At 42.2% G+C, this 20,803-nt stretch overlaps 1 protein-coding gene across 1 annotated transcript; it reads left to right on the top strand.

Moving 5' to 3' along the window:
* The first annotated feature begins 1,094 nt into the window (after window positions 1-1,094).
* On the top strand, window positions 1,095-16,139 carry rbms1b (RNA binding motif, single stranded interacting protein 1b). Its single transcript, XM_030112557.1, has 13 exons — window positions 1,095-1,145; window positions 3,897-4,078; window positions 5,563-5,621; window positions 7,492-7,583; window positions 11,512-11,669; window positions 12,833-12,912; window positions 13,501-13,616; window positions 14,138-14,187; window positions 14,283-14,370; window positions 14,821-14,871; window positions 15,401-15,511; window positions 15,599-15,679; window positions 15,754-16,139. The coding sequence occupies exons 1-13, from the start codon at window positions 1,095-1,097 to the stop codon at window positions 15,823-15,825; spliced, it is 1,191 nt and encodes a 396-aa protein (XP_029968417.1). The 3' UTR covers window positions 15,826-16,139.
* Window positions 16,140-20,803: the final 4,664 nt, after the last annotated feature.

Genomic DNA, 20,803 nt, shown 5'->3' with positions numbered 1-20,803 from the left:
GAAGGTGACAGTAGTGGGTAGATTGTCTTTGATTTATAGTCTAACCTCTACCTGCTTCAATATTTGCAACCTCTTCAACACTCACACAACATCACCTGCAAAGTCATTGACATAATGATTTCTATGAAGCCCCTTAACATACCTTGCCATCACAACTGAGTCAGGTTTTTGGGTGTTGTCACTTAGCTCTTAAGCTGCATCATAATCCTGGAAAAAAACAAACTATATACGAACCCATAGAACCCTTTTTTTTTTTCAAATGTAGTAAGGACGGATGGTTTATCTTTTAATTTCACATTGCACCTGAAAGTAAATCGACCCTCCTTTCACATGAGCAAGACAGGTAACATTTGTGCACATCTGTCTGTTGACAACTCCGCAGGCTGTTTTTTTAAACACTTCGAAATTGATTTACCAGCAGTGTTATTTACCTTCAAAGTGACCATAGATAGTTACCAAATGCAGTGAATGCACGAGCTTATAACTTTACACAAGGCTTGATTTTACTTTCCATTTTCACGCATATACAAGAATGAAACTCACCAGGTGGAACGTTTGGTATGCATCCTTTTTAACAAACACCCAGAAACTCGGGGGTGGCTCAATGCCTTCATGTTGTTTAGATAGTAACGGGAGTAGAAGTAGTTGAAAAAGTTAAGAAAGTGGTTTTGAATCTATCCGAATAATCTTTTGTTAATGTTATTTCAATGCCTATCAAACAAAACATCTCAGAATTGCAGTTTGTTTCAGAGCCGTACTCACAAATCCCCCCCAGACGGTGACAGAAATGGTTCGACCCGCCGTAGCAGCGCCTGTCCTGGTAGCGTTGACTGCAAATCAATGAAGGCGGTCAAACAAACAGGGCTGGCGGATCGAAGTTGGGACAATTTACGAAGGGTGTTCTTTTTTTAAAGGATAGTGGGATAACACGGACATGTACTCGGGGAATATGCGTAGAAACACGATTTGTTGTCGTTCAGCGGAGTAAAGAGGGCGCCTATGTCAACCAGTTGTCCACTCAGACGCGGAGTTTACTGTAATAGCGGTAGAATTTTTTAGCTCGCAGAGAACTGACCCTCCTCTCCAAAGTGAGGATGATTTTTGCTAATACTGGAAACCCGCTGAGGACGCCCTATCGCAAACAGGTAAATGTTGACCAGAGCTACCTCTTGCGACGTTATGTTGTCTAATTAAGTCACCTTTCTCTCTCAGTAGCTTAACGCGAGCGGAGGGAAGTTTGTTGAGATGTTGAAGTTGTGTTCATGTTTGCACTGTAATCTCCAGGTAGGCCACTTCAGTCACATATCGACCGTACCTGTACCTGCAGGAGACCACTGCCAGGCCCAGGACACGAGTACACACATCTGATTATCTAAAGCACAACAACAGAACTACAAGCTAAACAGTGTCTGAAAGAGTTCATGATGTAATTGATAGATTTTAAACTGTGAAGTGCACGCAAACTTGCTATTTCTGTCATTTTAGAGACAACCAAACTAGTTCACATACTACATATTAATTCATCCAGGGCAGTGGTTGTTTAGTTGGTGTCAAATTGACCAAACTCACTTAAAATGTAATACACCATTGATAGTTAGGCCTACTTAGTGGGTGGGTCCCACGCCACCCACTGTGTTGTCTTGCTTTATCAAGCTCTATTATTTCTATTGTACACTCAAAGAAATGAAATCAAACAGTTGTCTCATACATTCCCTTTGTTCCAATGACATATAGTGCTTTAAACTCCCCTTGAAGTCTTCCCTTGAGATTTGAATGAACATATTTACTCTGTGGTGCTCATGCTGTTATCCTGTGGCTAAAGCTCCATGGGCGAGGCCTGTTACTGGAAACCCTGTGTATATTTCCAGCTAGGATATGACGGGCTCTGCTGGTCTGGGGCTGGCTGATAAGATGCAGTCCTCTCCCCATCTCACAGGCCTGTATCTGACCGGTCAGGCACTTAAATGAAAACAAAGTTTATCCTATGTAATGTACGTCCATTTTAGTGTACATTTGTCATGTACAGCTCACAGAAAGCCCTTCAAGCTGATTACGATGTAGCAACATTGTGGATGTTTGTTTCTGTCTACCAATAAAGATTCTTACCTGTAGCCTAGATAGAATTAATTGTTGTCTAACTACTATTTAGCAAATAAGTCTTTGAGAGGTAATGCTGTCTGGGTTAAGGGAAAATTACATGTTTTACAAATAAGTACAGCTGCACATGATCGTTTTCCATTTATGTCATAATGCAGTTATAGCCTGGACCCAATATTAGTTTGATATATTCAGACTTTTTGAACAACAGTAGCTGATTACTCATTCAGCACTGGGACCAAAAAGAATTTAAGGTATTTTTCTGTTACCCTTTAAGCAATTTAACCAGGCACGTTCACAAGGCGGATATGTGAAGGTTCCTCTCCTGTGTGCAATTAAACTGTAGCAGGATAAAAACCTGTGAAACATGACATAAAGAGTGTCAGTCTGAACTTGGAAAGGAGAAAATGACATAATGTGATGATTGAATGATGAGATCTCGATTAGTTTTATTCGACTTCTTTAGTGCAGATGAATAGAAATATTGAAATAACTGTGATTAGGCAGATAGCTTATAACTCTACATAATGTCTGAGAAAAACAATCCTTCAGTGAAAACCAAGAAATGTCCTATTTATGTGAAAGAATACGCAGTAATGCTATTGAGACTGATTCGGTATGACACACACCACTTGTGATTATTACTCCTGCACATCGCTGCGGTCACTTGGTATTTATTAGTGAGATTGTGTCCTTACAATCTGCGACCTTGGCAGCAATGAAAAATAGCCACTAATTTAGGCCAATATTAAAATGTAAGACGATCGTCCTGCAGTTTGGCAACTCTTTCCAGGTAATCATGGACCTTTTAATTTCTGGAAACATTTTGTTTGCTCACAATACCACATTTGTTTATTCCTTAACTGTGATGCAGGTCATGCTTTAAAAGGCAGGAGACTGGTGGTTTCGTTTGAGGAAATAAAGGACTCCTGCCATCAATTTAGAAAAACAGGAGGCGAAGCTCATTTCATGGTGAAGGCATGTGAGGTGGTCAACCAGTCAGTCACAAGAGACGATCCTCCAGACTGACATCCAGACTTCTGTTGCTCAATCTTGTCACCGCCTCATGCTTGGGATTCCTTTGGCTTCCTCTCAGCTTGTGATTCCTTAGAGAGATAGAGTGGGGAGGGATGAGGAAGGTGGGGGTTCAGCTGGATAATCAGTGTCAGATAGTCAGGAGAAAAAAACAAAAGGTCTGTCAGACCAAGACATCTGGGTCTTGTCAACGTTAAGTTGCTCAACAACTAGAAATTTGTGCTTTTAACCCCTAGCTCTCACCTCAAGACGCTGTGCAGCGACTAAACGCAGCATTAATAATTTGAAAAAGACACAGCCTCACCTAAAGTATCTTACATACTTTTTAAATGGATAAATCTATCTGTGAAAGAGAGCGTTAAGGTTAGGAAGTGTAACACTACACCAGAGGCGACAGCAGTAGCTTTTTTCAACACCCTGAGGCTTTGTAGCATCACTGTGACACTGATGTCAAAGGCGGAGGTCCCCGCGGACTGATTGTGCTGACTGTGGAGGTGGAGATTGGTCCGCACATATGGATCACCGCTCAGCAAGGCATTAATCCTCACACTGGACAGATACTCACATGATGCTGTGATTATGTCCTCGCCAGTATCCACACAGAAAATCAGTTTTTCCTCGTGTGTGTGTGATTACACCGCGGACGAGCGATTTCAAGACACTCCTGGCTTTGAAAGATGTCTCTGTTGGCGCAGTGCGTTTATCCAGATCGATAATGTGCAATGAAAATCTAGTTCAAACGATCGTTTCTCTGCCTATTTCAGCCACCTGTTGTCCCGTCGTCACACCCCATGGCTCCACCCAGTCCGAGCACCAACAGCAGCACCACCAACAACAGCAGCAGCAGCAGCACTGCAGGCTGGGACCAGCTCAGCAAAACAAACCTCTACATCCGAGGCCTGTCCCCTTCAACCACAGACCATGACCTGGTCAAGCTCTGTCAGCCGTGAGTGTTATCTGCTATTGATTGGCCATCGATTGCTTTTAGCCTCCTTAGTCCAGTTTCAATTTGCGCTGGCTGTCACATATTAGCATTTATTGGCAAGAACTCAAACAATCAGTGAAAAAGTTCAATTTGACATGTGAATTATCCATTTTAAAAGTTCAGGGTTTTTCTTTGTTGATTTCTGTTATTGAAGGAAATACAGAAACAGTGTCACTAAAGTGTCAACATTTCACCATTAAAGTCAAGACTATTATTAAAAACATCTTCAAATTTTTTTTTTATTTTCAAAATGTGGATTTTTTTTCCTTTTTTCCTCAAGTGTTTGCAGTCACAAGAGCTGGCTGGGAGTTGTAACCGTTTTATGTGTTGTTTTAATACCTCATTTGTGAATGAGGGGGCAACATAGCCTTTAGTTTCTGTTGCATTCAGAATTTCTGCCAGGATCAGATTAATTACTTCCAAAATGGCTTCGGTTAATGATATGTACAAGCAGGAGACGGTTTCAGTGAGAGTAAAACCTCAGCTGAATCATTTTGAGATGAGGAGGGATCGAAGGGTTGTAAGTTCGTGCTCTTTCACCCAGTTTAGCATCTCTAATAATCCCTAGCAGATTGTCCTGCGGGGTGTTTCGTGGCTTTTATCGGTGTCATTACGTGCCACAAATGGCAAACTACTGCAACTTTCTACACATCAATTAATCCTACATTCAGATTTCATCCACTGCGCCTATAATGAGAAATATTGTGGACAAAAGATGTGATTCAGATAAATCTGTCAAGCAGGATGTTTAGACAGGAAGTTTCCATTCCAATTGTGTTGTTCATGTAATGCCTTATTTTCTATGCAGACAATTTCTAAGTGAGGGTTTTGGGCTTTGATATATTATAACCTCGAAGCTGTTGTGTAACTTTCAGACGTTTTCCAGCAATTTCCTATGGTCACCATGATATTGTAACAGTTCAGGTTAATTTTTGGTGAAGCTATTGAAGACATTGCTGTAACCTCTGGTTTTTGTGAGGAAGTGGTCTACTATACCAGGAAAAAAATTGCCCGGTGGAAAATTTGTTGTTTTCTATGAAATTTGTGTTAACACATTAAAATTGTTCTTAAACTTGAAAGTTAAATGGTAAAAATGTGATTTATAAGACAGATGAAAGATGTTTTTTTCCTGGACAGGATCATCACCAGGTGACCCATATTCTCCTGAAAGACCTTGCATAAGCTCTGATACAGTGTTTTTCTTGTTTTGTTTTGAGCTTTTTTTTTTTTTTTTACGCAAGAAAAAGGGACTATTTGAGACGTGTGATCAGAGCTTTGCGCACACACAGAGGGGTTTTCAGCACCGCATGGAAACCACTTCCTGTTTCTCATTTTTTTGCAATGATGTCATGAAATATTGCTCAACCCTGTGAGTGTGTGCTAGTAGGCTGTTTCTGCTCTGAAATAAACTAACAGTATCTCATATTTCTGCTCCTTCCTTCTAGGTATGGCAAAATTGTTTCAACCAAAGCTATCCTGGACAAAACTACAAATAAATGTAAAGGTGTGTGGATGATTTCTCTTTGTTTTAGCATTTTTTTTTACCTCCTTCCATAGCGCATATGGAAGTAAAGACCTACGTTTTCTCCAAATTTCCTCCAAAATGGTAGACATCCTGTGTGTGACTCCTATCAAAACATTCAGTCCTCCAGCGGCTGTATGCTTTTCAGATGATCCGTGCAGTTCAGGAAACAGACAGCGTGGCTGCTTCGTGTTGCCTCCCAGCTGGTGTTATTTTAGGCCACAGCCCTTGTCTGCTGCTGTCACTGCTGTAGATGATTCCTGGGAAGAAGTGGCCTCCTCCTCCTCTTCCTGCCGAGTGATATTGTCGGTCTTGGGTCGGTTCTAGTGGACCTCCTACCTGACTAGAAGAGGGACTTACTGATTTTGTATAAGGATGAAGAGATTGCTGTGTCATGTTCCTCTGGATCGTACAGATGCTGTTTAATCAAAGCATGTCAGTGAAAGGGGACACCACTTTTACACCCAGTATATAAAATTATCTTTATTTGACTAAACGCCACAGTTTAAAAGAAGTTTTGGTCAAAAGTAAGGTAGCAATTTTCAGTTTAATATCTCTTAAGTTTTTACAAACCAAAAATACAGAAGTAAATTTCCGACCCACCGTATCTGTCGTAACTATTTAAACCTGCTTCGACCATCTTTACTTGAAGCATGAATTCTATTGTTAATAGGAGGCGGAAGTCCATTTGTTTGATTGTACTATTGATAAAGCCCCTGCAGTATTGTACGCCTGCTAAGAACCCTAGCTGGAGGGTGGGCCCCTAAACACTACAGACAGAAGTGGCTCAGCCATTCGTGAAACCAGTCTGCAGGTAAATAATCCTAAACTGAGCAAGATTTCCCTAGCATGGAAATCATAACCAGAAGTCTAAATTACACATCGTACAAAAAATATTTTTATTGGGTTTATTACATTGATATGTACAATTATAATTTGTTAATTAGTAGATGACAATTAGATGATTAGTTGTAATAAATTCTAATATTTTATAGTCAAGATTACTTTCTTCTCTCTACTTCTGTTGTCCAAAAAGTAAAGGTTTTAGAAACAAGTCTGCAGGCTGCAGTGGCAGGAGCCCAACAAATGCGTTCTCCCCATATCTGCCGAAACTTATAGAATTATCATCCATCCAGTAATCCAGTTACTAAACTGTTTAATCTAACTGCTCGGGCTGAATAATGGTGGAGGCTGTGTATACACTGCTGGACAGCTCAACAATCCATTACAGAGAGACGGTCTCAGACGCACATTCACACATCTGGACAAGGCTGCTTTTTTTCCATTCACGGTGCAATTCCTCTGGAGCGCTCGCAAAAAATTATAAGTATTTCTAATTGGGGAAAAAATGATGAACAAAAAGAGAAAATATCTTATTATTCTGCCTCTTGTGTAATGCTGAGGATTACGGTAACAGTAGTGGGCATTTCCCAGCAGAGAGAGGCATGACATTTTCACCATACTTCATTTTGAATAGGTTAAATATAGCAAGTGCAGGAGAGGCTAAAGGCTATAGGTGCACCCTGTTTGTGCCCCCCAGGGACAAAGAGCTGACCCAAGCCACTGGCATCTGCATCAGCACATTTTGCCTCTACTTACACACACACACACACACACACACACACGCACGTACACACGCACAAAAGAACTCGAGCACTTAATGCAGGCTGACCCGTCCTGTTTAATACAGAAACATACATGCTGTATCAAAGTGGCATCGTGGCACAATATCATTATATTCAAACTAACGAACACACGGCTGTTTAAGGCAGGCAGGCCACACGAGCCAGTGTTTTGACCGTGATCTGTCCGGTATGTAGGATATTCTCCCAACTGCTGCTTGTCTCACCAGGTTATGGCTTCGTGGACTTTGACAGCCCCGCCGCTGCTCAGAAGGCCGTGGCCGCCCTGAAGACCACTGGCGTCCAGGCTCAGATGGCAAAGGTAAGGATTGATTACACTTTAATCCCGATATCGCATCCAAACAAGTCACCCGGTAACACCGTTGTCCTCCATCTGGCTGGTCAGGCAACCTAAACCTAATCCCGGTGGTATTAAATAGCAAGCCTGGAATCCCTGACTGCGGGCTACACGCTCCTCGACCGCTGGTCCCTGGACTGCTCAGCAGCTCCGAACACACTGTGTTGAGTTATGAAGGAAGCCTGCTAAAAACTGTGTTCACGTGTGGGGAAAAAATGCTTCAGTTTATCTCTTGATTTCTTGACTGTTAGAGAGAAGCCGTCAGGTGGTTGCGGTGTATTCAGCTTGGTGTCAGAGCCGGCGTTGAGTCTTCTGTCATCTCAGACAATAACCAGAGAGTATTTGACAACCTGTAACAGCAGAGGTGTTTGCTGTATCAACAAACGCTCCAGCCTCACCGGCTGCACCCTTTTCGCTCGTGCGCCGTCATTCCTGCTTTCCTGTAATTCATCCATCTCATTTTCATTTTCGTTTTGTGATCTTAGTGGAGTCCGATGCAGGCTGCATTGTTTGTACAGTGAGTGGTTTCAAGTTGGTGTGTGAAGGTGCTGTTCAAGCATCGTTTCTGCCTTTTTTCTCCTTTGTAAAGGTTGATGAAAGCCTGTAAAAAATCTGTCATCATCATACAGACTTGGAATGAGTGACCACCCCTATGGATTTAGAAGAATTCAATAAAAATAACAATGACACAATAGGTTATGACAGGAGTGAGAAAAAGCATCAAATTTAAAGCAGATTAGAGACACTAAGACAAATTTCCCCGAGTTGTATCCCTCCACTGAAACAGCAATCAGGTGACACTCGGGATTTGCTTGACACTTCAGAGGCTTTTTTTCTTTTTCTAATAAATACAGAGCCATTGTCCACCTGCTGTAAAACGTGGCCGTCCCTAACATATAGCTGCATTTAAAGCAGCACTGTGAACATTGTGAATAACATGGTCTCAGAAGTATGTGAAAGGCCAGCGGTCTGATTGTTAGGCTGCATTCCTGATGTCTCTCAACTTGTTCGTCATATAATGACGTCAAATCTTTAGAAAAACCGGGTTGTGGTTTTTCCATTGCCCATATGAGATCTGCGCACAGCAGAAAACTTAATGGTGCAAGTTGTTCTACTTACAGTCATGTACAGGGAACAAATGTTTGGTATAGAATTAGATGAAGAATCTGGATGTTTTCCAGCATTTTACCTTCTTTGATTCGGCAAATTATAGTTTCAGTGTTCCTTCATTTTGTTAGTACCTGCAGCGCACAGTACACTGTGCAGTGACGGCCCGAACGCACTGGACGCGGAAGCGCCGCGCGCGGTAGCGCCGCGCACGGCGCTTCTGATCGCCTCCCATGTTAACCTATCTAACCGGCCGCACCGAACGCGCAGTGGAGCGCCGCGCGCGCCGCGGCTCGCGCTCTGCAGCGCGCCCGCTCCGCTTCGTTCTATTTTTCACGCGAGCCGCGAGCGCCGGGAGCGCCATATGTCAAGCTGGATCAAGCAGATCGGACCAGACAGGAAGTCGGAAACAGAAAAGGCAAGAGAATCCGGTCAATTTTCAAAATATAACAAATTAAATGACGATTAGTTACGGGCGGTGTTGCTCGTCCGTCTATAATTCGTCACTTGGGTCTAATCACAAGACAGATGGACACACAAACAAGACATACGCATGTACGCACCCAAACACACACACACACACACACACACACACACACACACACACACACACACACACACACACAGCGACAGACATTCACGTGATGCAGAAAAAAAGAGGACAGGAGGAGAAAAAGTCTCTCCACAGGTCACCAAAACACACATCCATACTGGCAGAGCGAGACAGAGGGAACAGGGAACAAACGTGAAAACCGAGAGCTGACGGAGCGAGCCGAGTGCAGCCGATGTGTGACCAGCGCGGAGAGCGCAGGCGCCTCCAGTGCGAACAGCCAAGCGCCGGCGCGGAGACGCGCGCGGCGCGCGCGGCGCCTCCGCTACGCTTCCGCGTCCAGTGCGTTCCCGGCGTGAGGCAGTGGTCACAAACATATCTGACACTGTCCAAAAATAATATCAACCACACAACTGTGGCAGTGTCCGTCCACGAGCCTGTCTTACTGTCTATCTCTGTAGACATTGCTTGTCTTCAGTCTTAGGCAGATAAAAATCACAAAGTGCCCAGCTGATTCATTCTTGACTTTGTGAGTTGGAAAATGATGCATACACACACTTCCAGGAAAGTGTTCTTGCATCAGCTCTTTCTGAGTATATGTAAAAGAAGAAAAACATCAAATCATTCACAAAAACAGCTTCATTCTCAGAAAACGCAGAGCTGCTTGGACAAAAAAACTTCTCAGTGCTATAAAACATTAAACATGACTTATGTCACACAATGCAAAGCAATTGTCGTCAAAGCTGATTGATTATGATGAGCGGCTTTCTGCTGCACTTCCTGATAACATGTTTATTAAACTCAGGCATGTTACAGCTGGGAGACGCCACAAACCTGCAGGACTGTGGCACCTTCGGGACCAGAATGGCACATCTCTATTCTAAGCCTGGGAAAAGCTTTCTCAGCTCCAGATCATGGCTCATGTGCTTTACTGTGTTCCATCTGCCCACACAAAAGACGCTTTGGTATTTTATTTTCCAGCAATATTATTTTGCTTAAACCTTTCAGTAGGTCATATTGGAGTTATTGGATATTGTTGGATTTATATGTGTATGGAATATGAGATTAATGAACTGAGGCTATAAAGCAAGCATGTCCCTGACAGTAGAAAGAGAATGAATGTGTGTTTGTGTGGGAACAGGAACGAGAGGCGAAAAATTGTTCCTTATCTGCATATTACTCTGTAGGGTTCCCTTAGCTTTAATTTTTGCATTGTGAAAGGCAAATTCACTGTCATTATGTGCATTGTCTGTGCACTTGCATGAATTACAGGTTTGCAGAAAGTCGTTTCCATTTTGTAAAAGGAAGTCGGTATTGAAAACGAGGAGCTTCATCAATAAAACATCCTGTCATTCATCGCACCCTAAAAGTTTCAGTGAATGAGTCAGAACTAAGCTGTGCACCTGCAGTAAAAAAGCTGAGACCTTCCAGAAAGTCTGATCAAGAAATGGTTAACGGCTGAAGAGACGTCAGCTTCTCTTATTAAGAATTCATCAGTTTCCTCACTGCTGGTTGATTAAGCACATGACAGGATACATGCTCAGCTCGGCCGCTAAAATTCTAACTAATAAATCTAAAATGCTACTTTTTAACAGTTATATGAACAGATGTGTGCATACAACCGTGCAATAAAAGCACAATCTTTTTAAATGCACATCATCTGTGGGCCACTGGATCGTCTGATCTCTCTCTGTTTTCTCTTTCAACGTGTACACTTTGTTGCAAGGTTTTTTTGTCCTTTTAATTGTGAAACGCAGGTTTTCCTGTCTGTACATTACTGTTTGCACTCTAACCTGTTCCTGCTGCTGACTTTGAGCAACGCCACATTGATGAATATTAATGGCGAGCGGCCCATCTCCAGGGACGAGCAGGGACGTCTGATGTTTCTGCTGATGCTATTAAAATCGGGCAAGAAATCGGCTCATGAGGGCCTTAAGCCACCATAGGCTGTATGTAAATCTCTTCTTATAACTGCTCTTAGTGAGCATTTAATACCTGAAATCCCCAACAGAGACACAGAGGAGCAAACAACGATTAGCGCAGCCATGATAGCCCCATTACACTGGTCTGTTTTAGTTTATTTAAAGCTTAGCCTTTTGCAGGAATACTGCTCTTTCACCCATTCATATACATCACCAACAGCTAAATAAACAGCACTGGGTGTGGTTTGAATATTACTAATAATATGGAGACATACCATCTTCCTCTTTTCTTTTTTTTTCCCCCATCGTGCAGCAACAAGAACAAGATCCGACAAACCTTTACATCTCCAACCTGCCTTTGTCGATGGATGAGCAGGAGCTGGAGAGCATGCTGAAGCATTTCGGCCAGGTTGTGTCCACGCGCATCCTGAGGGACTCCTGCGGCGTCAGCAGAGGAGTGGGCTTTGCAAGGTTAGTATCTTGTGTAATTTTTGCTTGTATTGAACTCGTGTTGAGAAACGGCCTTCCTCGTGTTGCGTTTAATCCGGGGGCAAGCACACTATTGCAAGTGTCCATGTTTTAAAATAGTAGAGTAACACAAAGGAGTACTTGTTACAAAACTACAAAATACAAGTTGCACAATTCACCTTCACTGACAAATGATAATTGATTTTAAGAAATATTTGTAATATAGTTTTACTATTATAAAGTCAGTGAATACATCTGTGAATATTTAGTAAATATCCCTCTTGACAGTATTGAGCAGTTGTGTGGAGATTTGTCCATTTACACTCATTTACACCATTTAGACTCATTTACTGTGTATTCTGCTGGAACAAGAGTGAGCGCACCCTGAGTGATCATACCAAGAAGCTGAGGAGGCTTTAAAATGCTGCATCACCAAATATTTTCAGCGGCAGTGAGGACGTTGTGCTTGGGCAGGAGCAGGCAGATCAGTTTGTGAGCACAGCGGTAGCTGAAAGGAAACCATCAGGGTAGGAGACCTGTAGGGATCAGCTGAAGACACTGGAGACTTGATCAAACTCGTGTCCCAGAAGTTTTGTCAAGTTGCATTTTTAAGCACACGCATGTCTGTGCTCATGTTCTGTTACTGATATTTACAAACGGCTGTTTAATTCCAAGTGTTTTTATTATGTTTTTTTTTTCCTTCTTTTGTCTCAAAATAATTGTCTTCAAAACCTTTTTCCATATAAACATATTGTTAAAAAACAATTACCTTATATATGGACCAATACAATTCCTGTAAAATGATACCTGAGAAACTGCTTTGTTGTGAATGACCAGACAGAACAAAAAAAACACTTCTAGACTGACTGATTGGTTTAATTATAGGAGCAGTTTTCACTTCCGCCCGCCGTACTTGCCCAACCTGACATTTGACAGAAATACCTGACAGACAAACAAAGGGAGGCTCGAGACGCACCAAACAAAAATATCAGCTCATCGAAGGAATGTTTGCAGCAGGGAGTGCACCCAAAGGCGTGTGCAGCCGGGATGATCGAGCATTTTAAATTCTCTTAGACTTTCAGTCTGTTAAGAGATCAACCCACCTCCGCTCTCGTGTTACCACAAGATTCACTCTCGCTTTTGTTGCGTGTCTTTTATTACACCAGGATGGAGTCCACTGAAAAATGTGATGCAGTCATTTCTCACTTCAACGGGAAGTTCATCAAGCCGCCTGCCGGCGTTCCAGGTGAGAGCGCCGTCTGCGTTTCTGTTTGCGCGCTGCAGAGATGTAACTCGGGACGACCAGCCTCTCTGCGGCACGATAGCAAAACGGCGCCTGTGAAGGAAACGCTGCTGGCCGTGAGTTGCAGTCTTTCGCACTACAGTGGTGGGCGGAGCTGCACAGGCCTGATGACTTTACATGATGATTCATGCTTCCAACAGGAGTCAGAGAGTCTGCTGGTAAAGAGCTCATATACACTAAGCCCTGAGTGGCAGAGCACAAAGACAGACAGAGAGAGAGAGAGAGAGAGAGAGAGAGAGAGCTCCTCTTGGTGGCTTCCACCCCTTCTGTAAGCTTTTTAATTGGATTATTAGACTGAAATAGTCTCTGCTGGCCTTGCCCTGTTTAGAAAGGGGAGGGGATTACAGCTCCACAGCTGCCAAATTAGATGTCTTCGTTCCCAGGCAGCCGAGGAAATGTGTACTCCCATGCTTCAGGGAGTGAATGACGGCATGGCGAGCAATGACAGACAAATATGTGTGTGTGTGTGTGAGACAGTGTTTGTTCAAAGACGAGCCCTTTTGTTTTATGGCCCTTTCCTTTTCTTTCCAGCGCCATCTGAACCATTGCTCTGTAAGTTTGCTGATGGCGGACAGAAAAAGAAGCAGAGTCAGAATAAATTTAGCCAAAATGGTCGTTCCTGGGCAAGAGACAGCGACTCCAGACTGGTAAGTGGTACTCTGGGTGGAATATGACAGCTTCAGCTACTAATATATACTAATCAATGAACTGATCATAGCCTCACTGAGCAAATCTCTGCACTTCACCAAAAAGTCTCCAAAGCAGCGGTTTTACCCATTTAAGCATTTCAGCGTGTCTCTGTTCTGAGCTTCATGGCACTTGATTAAAAAAAAACTAGTGTGTATTATAAAAGCAACCATTTCTATAATTCAAGATTTGCATTAAACTGTCTCACATATCTAATATCATCTGCGCTACTTCCATATTTCTCCTGCTGCTGTTGAGCTTTTTTTGAAGTCCTATAATATTGAGACATGTTTTTACATATAATTAGCATGTGCATTTAGCTAGTTTACACGAATTAACAACAATTACGGCAGATTTGTTTTAATATTTCTGATGCATTTATGTATCAAAGACTGTTTTTAACAGATGCACACTGCAGATGATGATTTTTTGATTTAACCTGCGGTCAAGTTGCTCACCTTTCCGTTTTGCGTCCTTTCAGGCGGGAATGACCCTCACCTATGACCCCAGTACAGCTGCTATGCAAAATGGGTAATCCACACTCGCATGAAGATCGCACTGTCATGCTTAAAACCAAATATTTCACTGCGCCTCATTAAAGAGGGTTCCTGCTTCTGTGTTGGCAGATTTTTTCCGCCGCCGTACAGTATTTCAAACAGGATGATTGCCCAAACGTCCATGTCTCCCTACATGTCTCCAGTTTCAACATATCAGGTTTGAATCTCTCTTTGTGGAAAAAATGTGCAGTACTGAACATGTTGAGGGGAAAAAAAAAACCAGATTTTTGTTCACAGATGAGATTAATATTGATATTCGGACTGTGTTCTGACCTCTGCACCACACTAAAGTTATGAAATAAATACCTTATCTCAAAATATAAGAATGTCACAATTTTACAGCTAGAATTTTTTTTTAAATGTTTAGGATTGTTGCAATAACTGGACATGTTTGAGTCATCAAACAGAAAGTTAAGATGTGAACAACTCCACAATTGTCCCATGTTTATCAGAATAGACATTTTTGACGGTTATTATTGGTTGTTACATTCTTGTTGCTATACCCTGCTTCTCTACATTATCTCTCCCAGTAGCGACATGAACACAGAACAAGTCGTTTCCTCAGTGCCAGCTGTGTGTTTACCGTGTGTTTCTGTGTACGTTGCAGGTCCCGAATCCTTCCTGGGTGCCTCACCAACCCTACATCATGCAGCACCCGGTAAGTGCAACAACACTCATCTCAGTCTTCATCATCTCTGTGGTTCTAACAGAATTCTTTTTTTTTTTTTTTTTTTTCCTCCCCTAAACGGGCAGCGATAGTATGCGAGAGTAGTAGTGACACATAAGGTGACACTGATCCCTGACGGTTTACAGTACTAAAGTGTTGGCGTACGAATGTAAAAACGACTGCTTTGGAGATCCTACACAAAAACTGTGTATTTGCTGACAGATGCTAAATATTTCCTAGCAGATGGGTGTACATTGAGAGCGAAGCATCTCCTCTTAGTCTGGAGATGAGCCAGCAGAGATGAGAAAACGCTTCCTGTCGCACCGTGCTGGCCAAGACGCTTACAGACAACTTGCGCAACTTGTAACTTTCACCTTCTGCTGACATGAGACTCGGTCTGCGTTCGCCTGAGTCCCAGTCCGGCCCGACGCTTCTGCGTCTCGCGACTCACCGAGGCTTGTCAGGAGATTGCGTGGCGAGCCGCTGCATTCCCCTCACCCTGCCGCCTCTGTGCACGCAGGGCGCGGTGATATCGCCCTCTATGGACCCGGCCATGTCGCTGCAGCCTGCCTCCATGATGACCCCCCTCACTCAGCAGATGGGCCACCTCTCTCTGGGGAGTGCAGGAACGGTGAGAGAATCACAAATTAGCACACGAGTCACACGACTAAGAGCCCTAGAAGTTCTTTAACCTCCAACTATGTTCTTTCCTGCCTAGTTTATGGCTGCCAACACCGCTATGCAAGGAGCATATATCCCACAATACGCACACATGCAGACGCCGGCCGTACCTGTGGAGGTAGGTACAGCACCAACACGGCTCCGCCTCCCGTTCTAGCAGAAGATCCGACGGTGTGGTTGATCTCGTTCCAGGAAAACGGTGCTCCGTCACAGACGGACTCATCCGGCAATCCTTCCCCTTATTCCTACCAACAAACCAAGTAGCGCTGCGGTGACATCCGGACGACAGCGCCATCGATCGCGTCCGCACATCCGGTGGACGCAGAGGAGCCTCTCTGTTCCATCCCCCCCACCACAGGCGCCGCAGATATTTAAGCGAGACTATTTTTGGTATCAATTTCAGAGAGCTTCTCCAAGTTCATTGAATGATTCGAAATATATTTAAAGAAGTTTTATTTTCATACAAGAAAACGTTTATTTTTTATTAGGGTTTGCCACAGGATACGGATAAAGAATCATGTGACTCGTCGTGCAAAGTGCATGAGAGTGAATATGTCTCCTGTCACTTTTTTCTTTTCTTTTTTTTTTTTTTTTTTTTTTAGGATTTGTTTGAAACTGATGTTTTTGTGCTTGCTGTGTGAGTGTTCCTATGGTGAAGTGTTCAGTGTCGTTTTCTTGTAAAGTGATTTTTCTCTCTAGTTCTTTAGATTGATCTTGCTGTCTGAGTAAAAAATTTTGCCTTAATAGTTTTGATACAGTAGTTGTACAGGCCGCCGCCGAGGGGCAGAGAGCAAAAAAGATGTTAAAAAGCTATTTCCTGTGGCGTCAGCTGAGGGGAATTTTTTGTTGTTGTTGTTGATGTTTTCACTTTAATTCTCCGGAAACCAAAAGAAACTTTTGAATTTTTCAGTCAAGATGCTTTTAAACTTAAGTGGCTGCACGTTTGACAAGTTGGATAGAAGATAAAGTGAGGAACAAACTACCTTCCCATGGATGTGCGGGAAAGATCGCATTTTTTAACATTGCCTTTTTAGATACATTGTAAGTCGGCTGAATTTAAACCGGGCGCTGAGGTGGGGAAAATGTATTTTGATTGTTGGTCTAGCTTTTGGTTCCTGAGTGCTGTTAATTCTTACTTTGATGGGTTATGTATTGATCAGTTTTACTTCAAAAAAACTGCAATAGGAAACATGATTGTTGGGGGGGGGGAAATCAACTAATCAAAGCCTTATAGTAGGGGGAAAAAAAACAGAAATAAGGGTAAAATGTGTATTTTATTGCACTTCATTCACTGATGGGAGACAAACAGACTGGGCACTTTGAATTGTAGTTTACTTCACCAAGATGGGGACAGAGTTTCATGAGTTAAAACCAAATAATTTATCTCCTAAAGCGGGACGTGACTGGAAGTGAAACCGCAGTCCGGACAGTGTGCCTTTTTAATGAGTTCAGTTTTCACTGCATGAAGGAAAGCTCTGACACCTTCCACCGGCCACTTTCATTGCGGGGGTCTAAATGGGGGGAAAAAACAAAAATGTGTGTGAAACGGCAGCGCTTCTGCATCCGTTCAGCAGAAAATGAAGCGATCAGTGCAGATTTGATCGCGGCGTCTTCGACAAAGTCTGTGATTGGAGCTCGCGGTCGGTCAGTCAGACCAGTTATCTACCTCAGAAGTTTTCTTTCTCCTCTGTCCTCGGCCGGGTTAGCAGGTCCAGCCCGTCCTCTCCAGACCAAATGCCACACTCTCAGGAGCTGGCCACACGCAGCCGTTTGCTTTCAGGTTGTTCTTTTTCTTCTTCTTCTTACTATTATTATTAATGATGATGCATCGCTATCACCAGTAGAGGGCGACACCATGTTAGTACTGATGTTCACACAATGTAAGGAGGTTCATTAGGTTCATCTGAGGCGTTTAAAGATCAACAGTGACTTCTGACCTTAGTGGGTTTTCACTGGATCTGTGTGGTTTCATTCTGTCTGTCTGTTTCGGGGCTGAACAAAGAGCACGCTTTTCGTTTTCTCTGTAGATAGCCGAGGGGGTGCGACAAACGTGGAAAGGCCGCTGTGATTGTACTTGATCTCCGTCTAAAGCAGGAGAACGACGAGTAATACTGTCCTGTGAGGTTTATGCTGCTAGTGGTGTCCGAACCAAGTGCCACGGTATCTAGGTCAAGAGTCGAAGAGGTGCATCAACCACAAATTAGCTCACATAACTAACCACCGTATTGAACAGTCATTAAGTTATAAGAAAAAGTTTTAATTTATAAAGATTTTTTTTGTACAGACAGCTTGAGGAAATAAGAGATTTTCAGAGTTTTATGAAAGTTTTTTTTCTTTTTCTTTTTTTTTTTAAACTTGTGCCATAAATTCCAGAAGTAACTGGTATGTACAGTTTAAGGAATTTCTTTTTCTGTATTCTGTTTTATAGTGTTTGTTGAAGCCTTTTTATTGAGTAGGTTCTTGCCCGAGGTTTATTCTGTTCACTTCTTTTGACATTTTTGAATAAAAATTAAAAAAAAAAAAGCTGTAAATCCTGTCATCATTTCAGAATCTTCAGTCTACCTTTTTTTTTTAAATGCATGGAACCCCGTTGTGACCTTGCAATGTTGAATGATGGAATTATGTAAATATATCAGGGTTTTTTGGACTCTTCAAGTCATTTTTTTTTTTCCTCTCCCTACAGTTCATAATAAATTTTAATATGATGCTTGTAAGTAAAGCTTGGCTGCAGTTTCACAGGGATGAAATCCAATGCCGTCTCTCACTTTCATGAGATGTTTAATAAGGACGCTGGCCTTATTAAAATGTGGAAAATATGGCCGCCGTAAATTGAACATGACAGCTTGAAAATAATGTCCTTCCTAAATTATCTTGAGGAGTAGCGACCCGATGCCAAAAGAAACATATCGATGAATATCATACAGTCACTTGCGGCTCTGTCTGAAGCGTCCGCGGCTAATAAATGTGGGGAAGAAAGGGAACATCTGCTCGGTGTCATTATCAATGCAGCAGCTGACAAAGGTCACTTTGCTGTCGGCTTCCTCACAGAAAACAGACTCCACTAATTTGACCGCGGCCATCTTTACCTTGCACGTTAATCAGTTTCTCAGATATCTACTCAGTGAATTAATGAGACGTTATTATCTCCTGCAGGTGGTGTTTTTTTTTTTCCTGCACTGAAAGCTGCCATCTATTAGAGGTGATGCTTTTTTTTCTGAAAAAAACAAAAAACAAAAAACACTCATATGAAAGAAAATAAGTGTTTCCAGACCGTGTTTTCATCTGTAAAACTGAACTCTGCAATGTTTATGAATTGTCACATTTATGATCCAGAAGGTGAGGGCCTGCTAGGGCCCATGTCAACACTGTCACATGGTATTGTTGACAACATGCATGGCCTGGACAGGGAGGCTTTGGGACTCAGGCGGTGTGGCGTGGGGCGAGGGCCGAGGGGCGAGGGGCGGGGGGGGGGGGGGGGGGGGGGGGGGGGGGGGGGGGTGGCGGTCATGAGGCTTGGATTTGGTGTTCTGCGAGCAGGCCTCGCCGCGGCAGATGGGACCCCGCGGTGTCCTGCGGAGTGTTGTGCCACCCTACGGGGAGCCGCCGGCTCCAGACGAGGAGCAAAACTCGCGCTCCAGCTGTCTGTGTTTGTGCCACATGCGCCTTGCAAGCAAAAGAGCTGAAAGCCCCCCTTTCCTCCCCAGGAAGCACTCTTCTCCTCCTTCAGCCTCACAGCCTGGACACTATTTGACACTCTTTTATGATTACCTGCAGTTTTGGGCGCAATGCATAACATACAATATTGTCCTCCAGAAGAACAACACTGACAGTGGAAGGTATAGAGATTGAGAGAACAAATGAAATTAAGTTTTTAGGTGTATTGCTGGATGAACAACTAACATGGAAATCCCATATAGAGTACGTTAAAACTAAGATTTCTCAAACCATTGCTGTTCTGTACAAATTGAAAGAGTCACTTCACAATAATTCTTTGTTTCTGTTGTACAATTCATTGATTATACCATATCTGACCTACTGCGTTGAAGTCTGGGGAAATGCTTGTAAGACCTACATTGAACCACTCTTCCTCTTACAGAAACGAGCGATTCGTGTGGTGAATGGAAGTGGTTACAGAGACCACACTAACCCAATATTTATAAAATTGAAATCCTTAAAAATGAAAGAATTGGTAGAACTCAACCTTCTTAAAACAATGTATAAAGCTCACCGGAAAAAATTACCATTTAATTTACAGAATAGATTTGCAAAGCGAGACAGTCAATATAGATTAAGAGGCACTGAAGTTTTCAAACGACCAGAATCAAGAACCAAATTGAAAGAAAGATGCATCACAACAAAAGGAATCAATTTATGGAATAAACTTGACAGTGAAATTAAGAGGTCTCAGTCCATTCACATCTTCAAGAAATGTTTAAAAGCACAGTTATTGGGAGGGTACGACTCTGTTTTAAAGAATGGTCAAACTTAGAATGATTGTTTCTTTTGAACATATCTCATTAAGGTTTTTTTTTTTGTTTTTTTTTTTTTTTTTTTTTTTGTATTTACACTTGGGAAATTGTTGTATTTGATCTGCAATTATTTGTGAAATGGTCATATTTGTATTTTGATTTAGTGAAATTGTTGTCTTGAATCTTGCATTTTTTTTTTTTTTTTTTTTTTTTTTTTTTTTTTTTTTTTTTTTGTGATATGTTAAATCTTGACAAATTGTCATTTATTTTATGTTAATAGGGGCAGACATCATAAGTCTCACTTCTTTCTGTTCCTTTTCATTTCTTTCTTTTAAAAAAGAATGAAACAAATAAAATAAAATCAATAAAATCAATAAAAATCAAAAATCAATTTGCAAATTATATTCATGGCAGTCACACAAAAATGTGCTGTGGCTGTAGAGAAACTCAATATTTATAAGAATGCTTTGTATTTATACTTTCATTTATACTTTATAACTCACCTACTTTAAAATGGAAAGCTATTCGACCACTATCGTAAATAAGCGTTAAGACACAACTTTAATGTACACCAAGTAAACAATATAATCACAATGCAAAACGTAAGTTAACACAATGCACAATGCAACTCAAGGTGTGAGGAATTTAAGGCTGCAATCAGGGGAGGAAATTCATGTTATTGTCTGGGACGGGAGAGGCTAAAGTAAACAGGAAAAATAGGGTTGCTCAAATTTATGAGGGACTTTTACATATATTTATACTGGCACAGCTGC

Source organism: Salarias fasciatus, chromosome 16 (assembly GCF_902148845.1).
Source record: "Salarias fasciatus chromosome 16, fSalaFa1.1, whole genome shotgun sequence".
Taxonomy (NCBI): Eukaryota; Metazoa; Chordata; class Actinopteri; order Blenniiformes; family Blenniidae; genus Salarias; species Salarias fasciatus.
This window is presented reverse-complemented; position numbering and strand designations above follow the sequence as displayed.

What these genes read in the sequence shown, in the direction of transcription:
- rbms1b (XM_030112557.1), top strand. Translation starts at nt 1,095, where the DNA reads ATGATTTTTGCTAATACTGGAAACCCGCTGAGGACGCCCTATCGCAAA. An exon ending in AGAGGAGTGGGCTTTGCAAG is followed by an intron (nt 11,670 to 12,832) that starts GTTAGTATCTTG and finishes TTATTACACCAG; the next exon opens with GATGGAGTCCACTGAAAAAT. An exon ending in CCTACATCATGCAGCACCCG is followed by an intron (nt 14,872 to 15,400) that starts GTAAGTGCAACA and finishes CTGTGCACGCAG; the next exon opens with GGCGCGGTGATATCGCCCTC.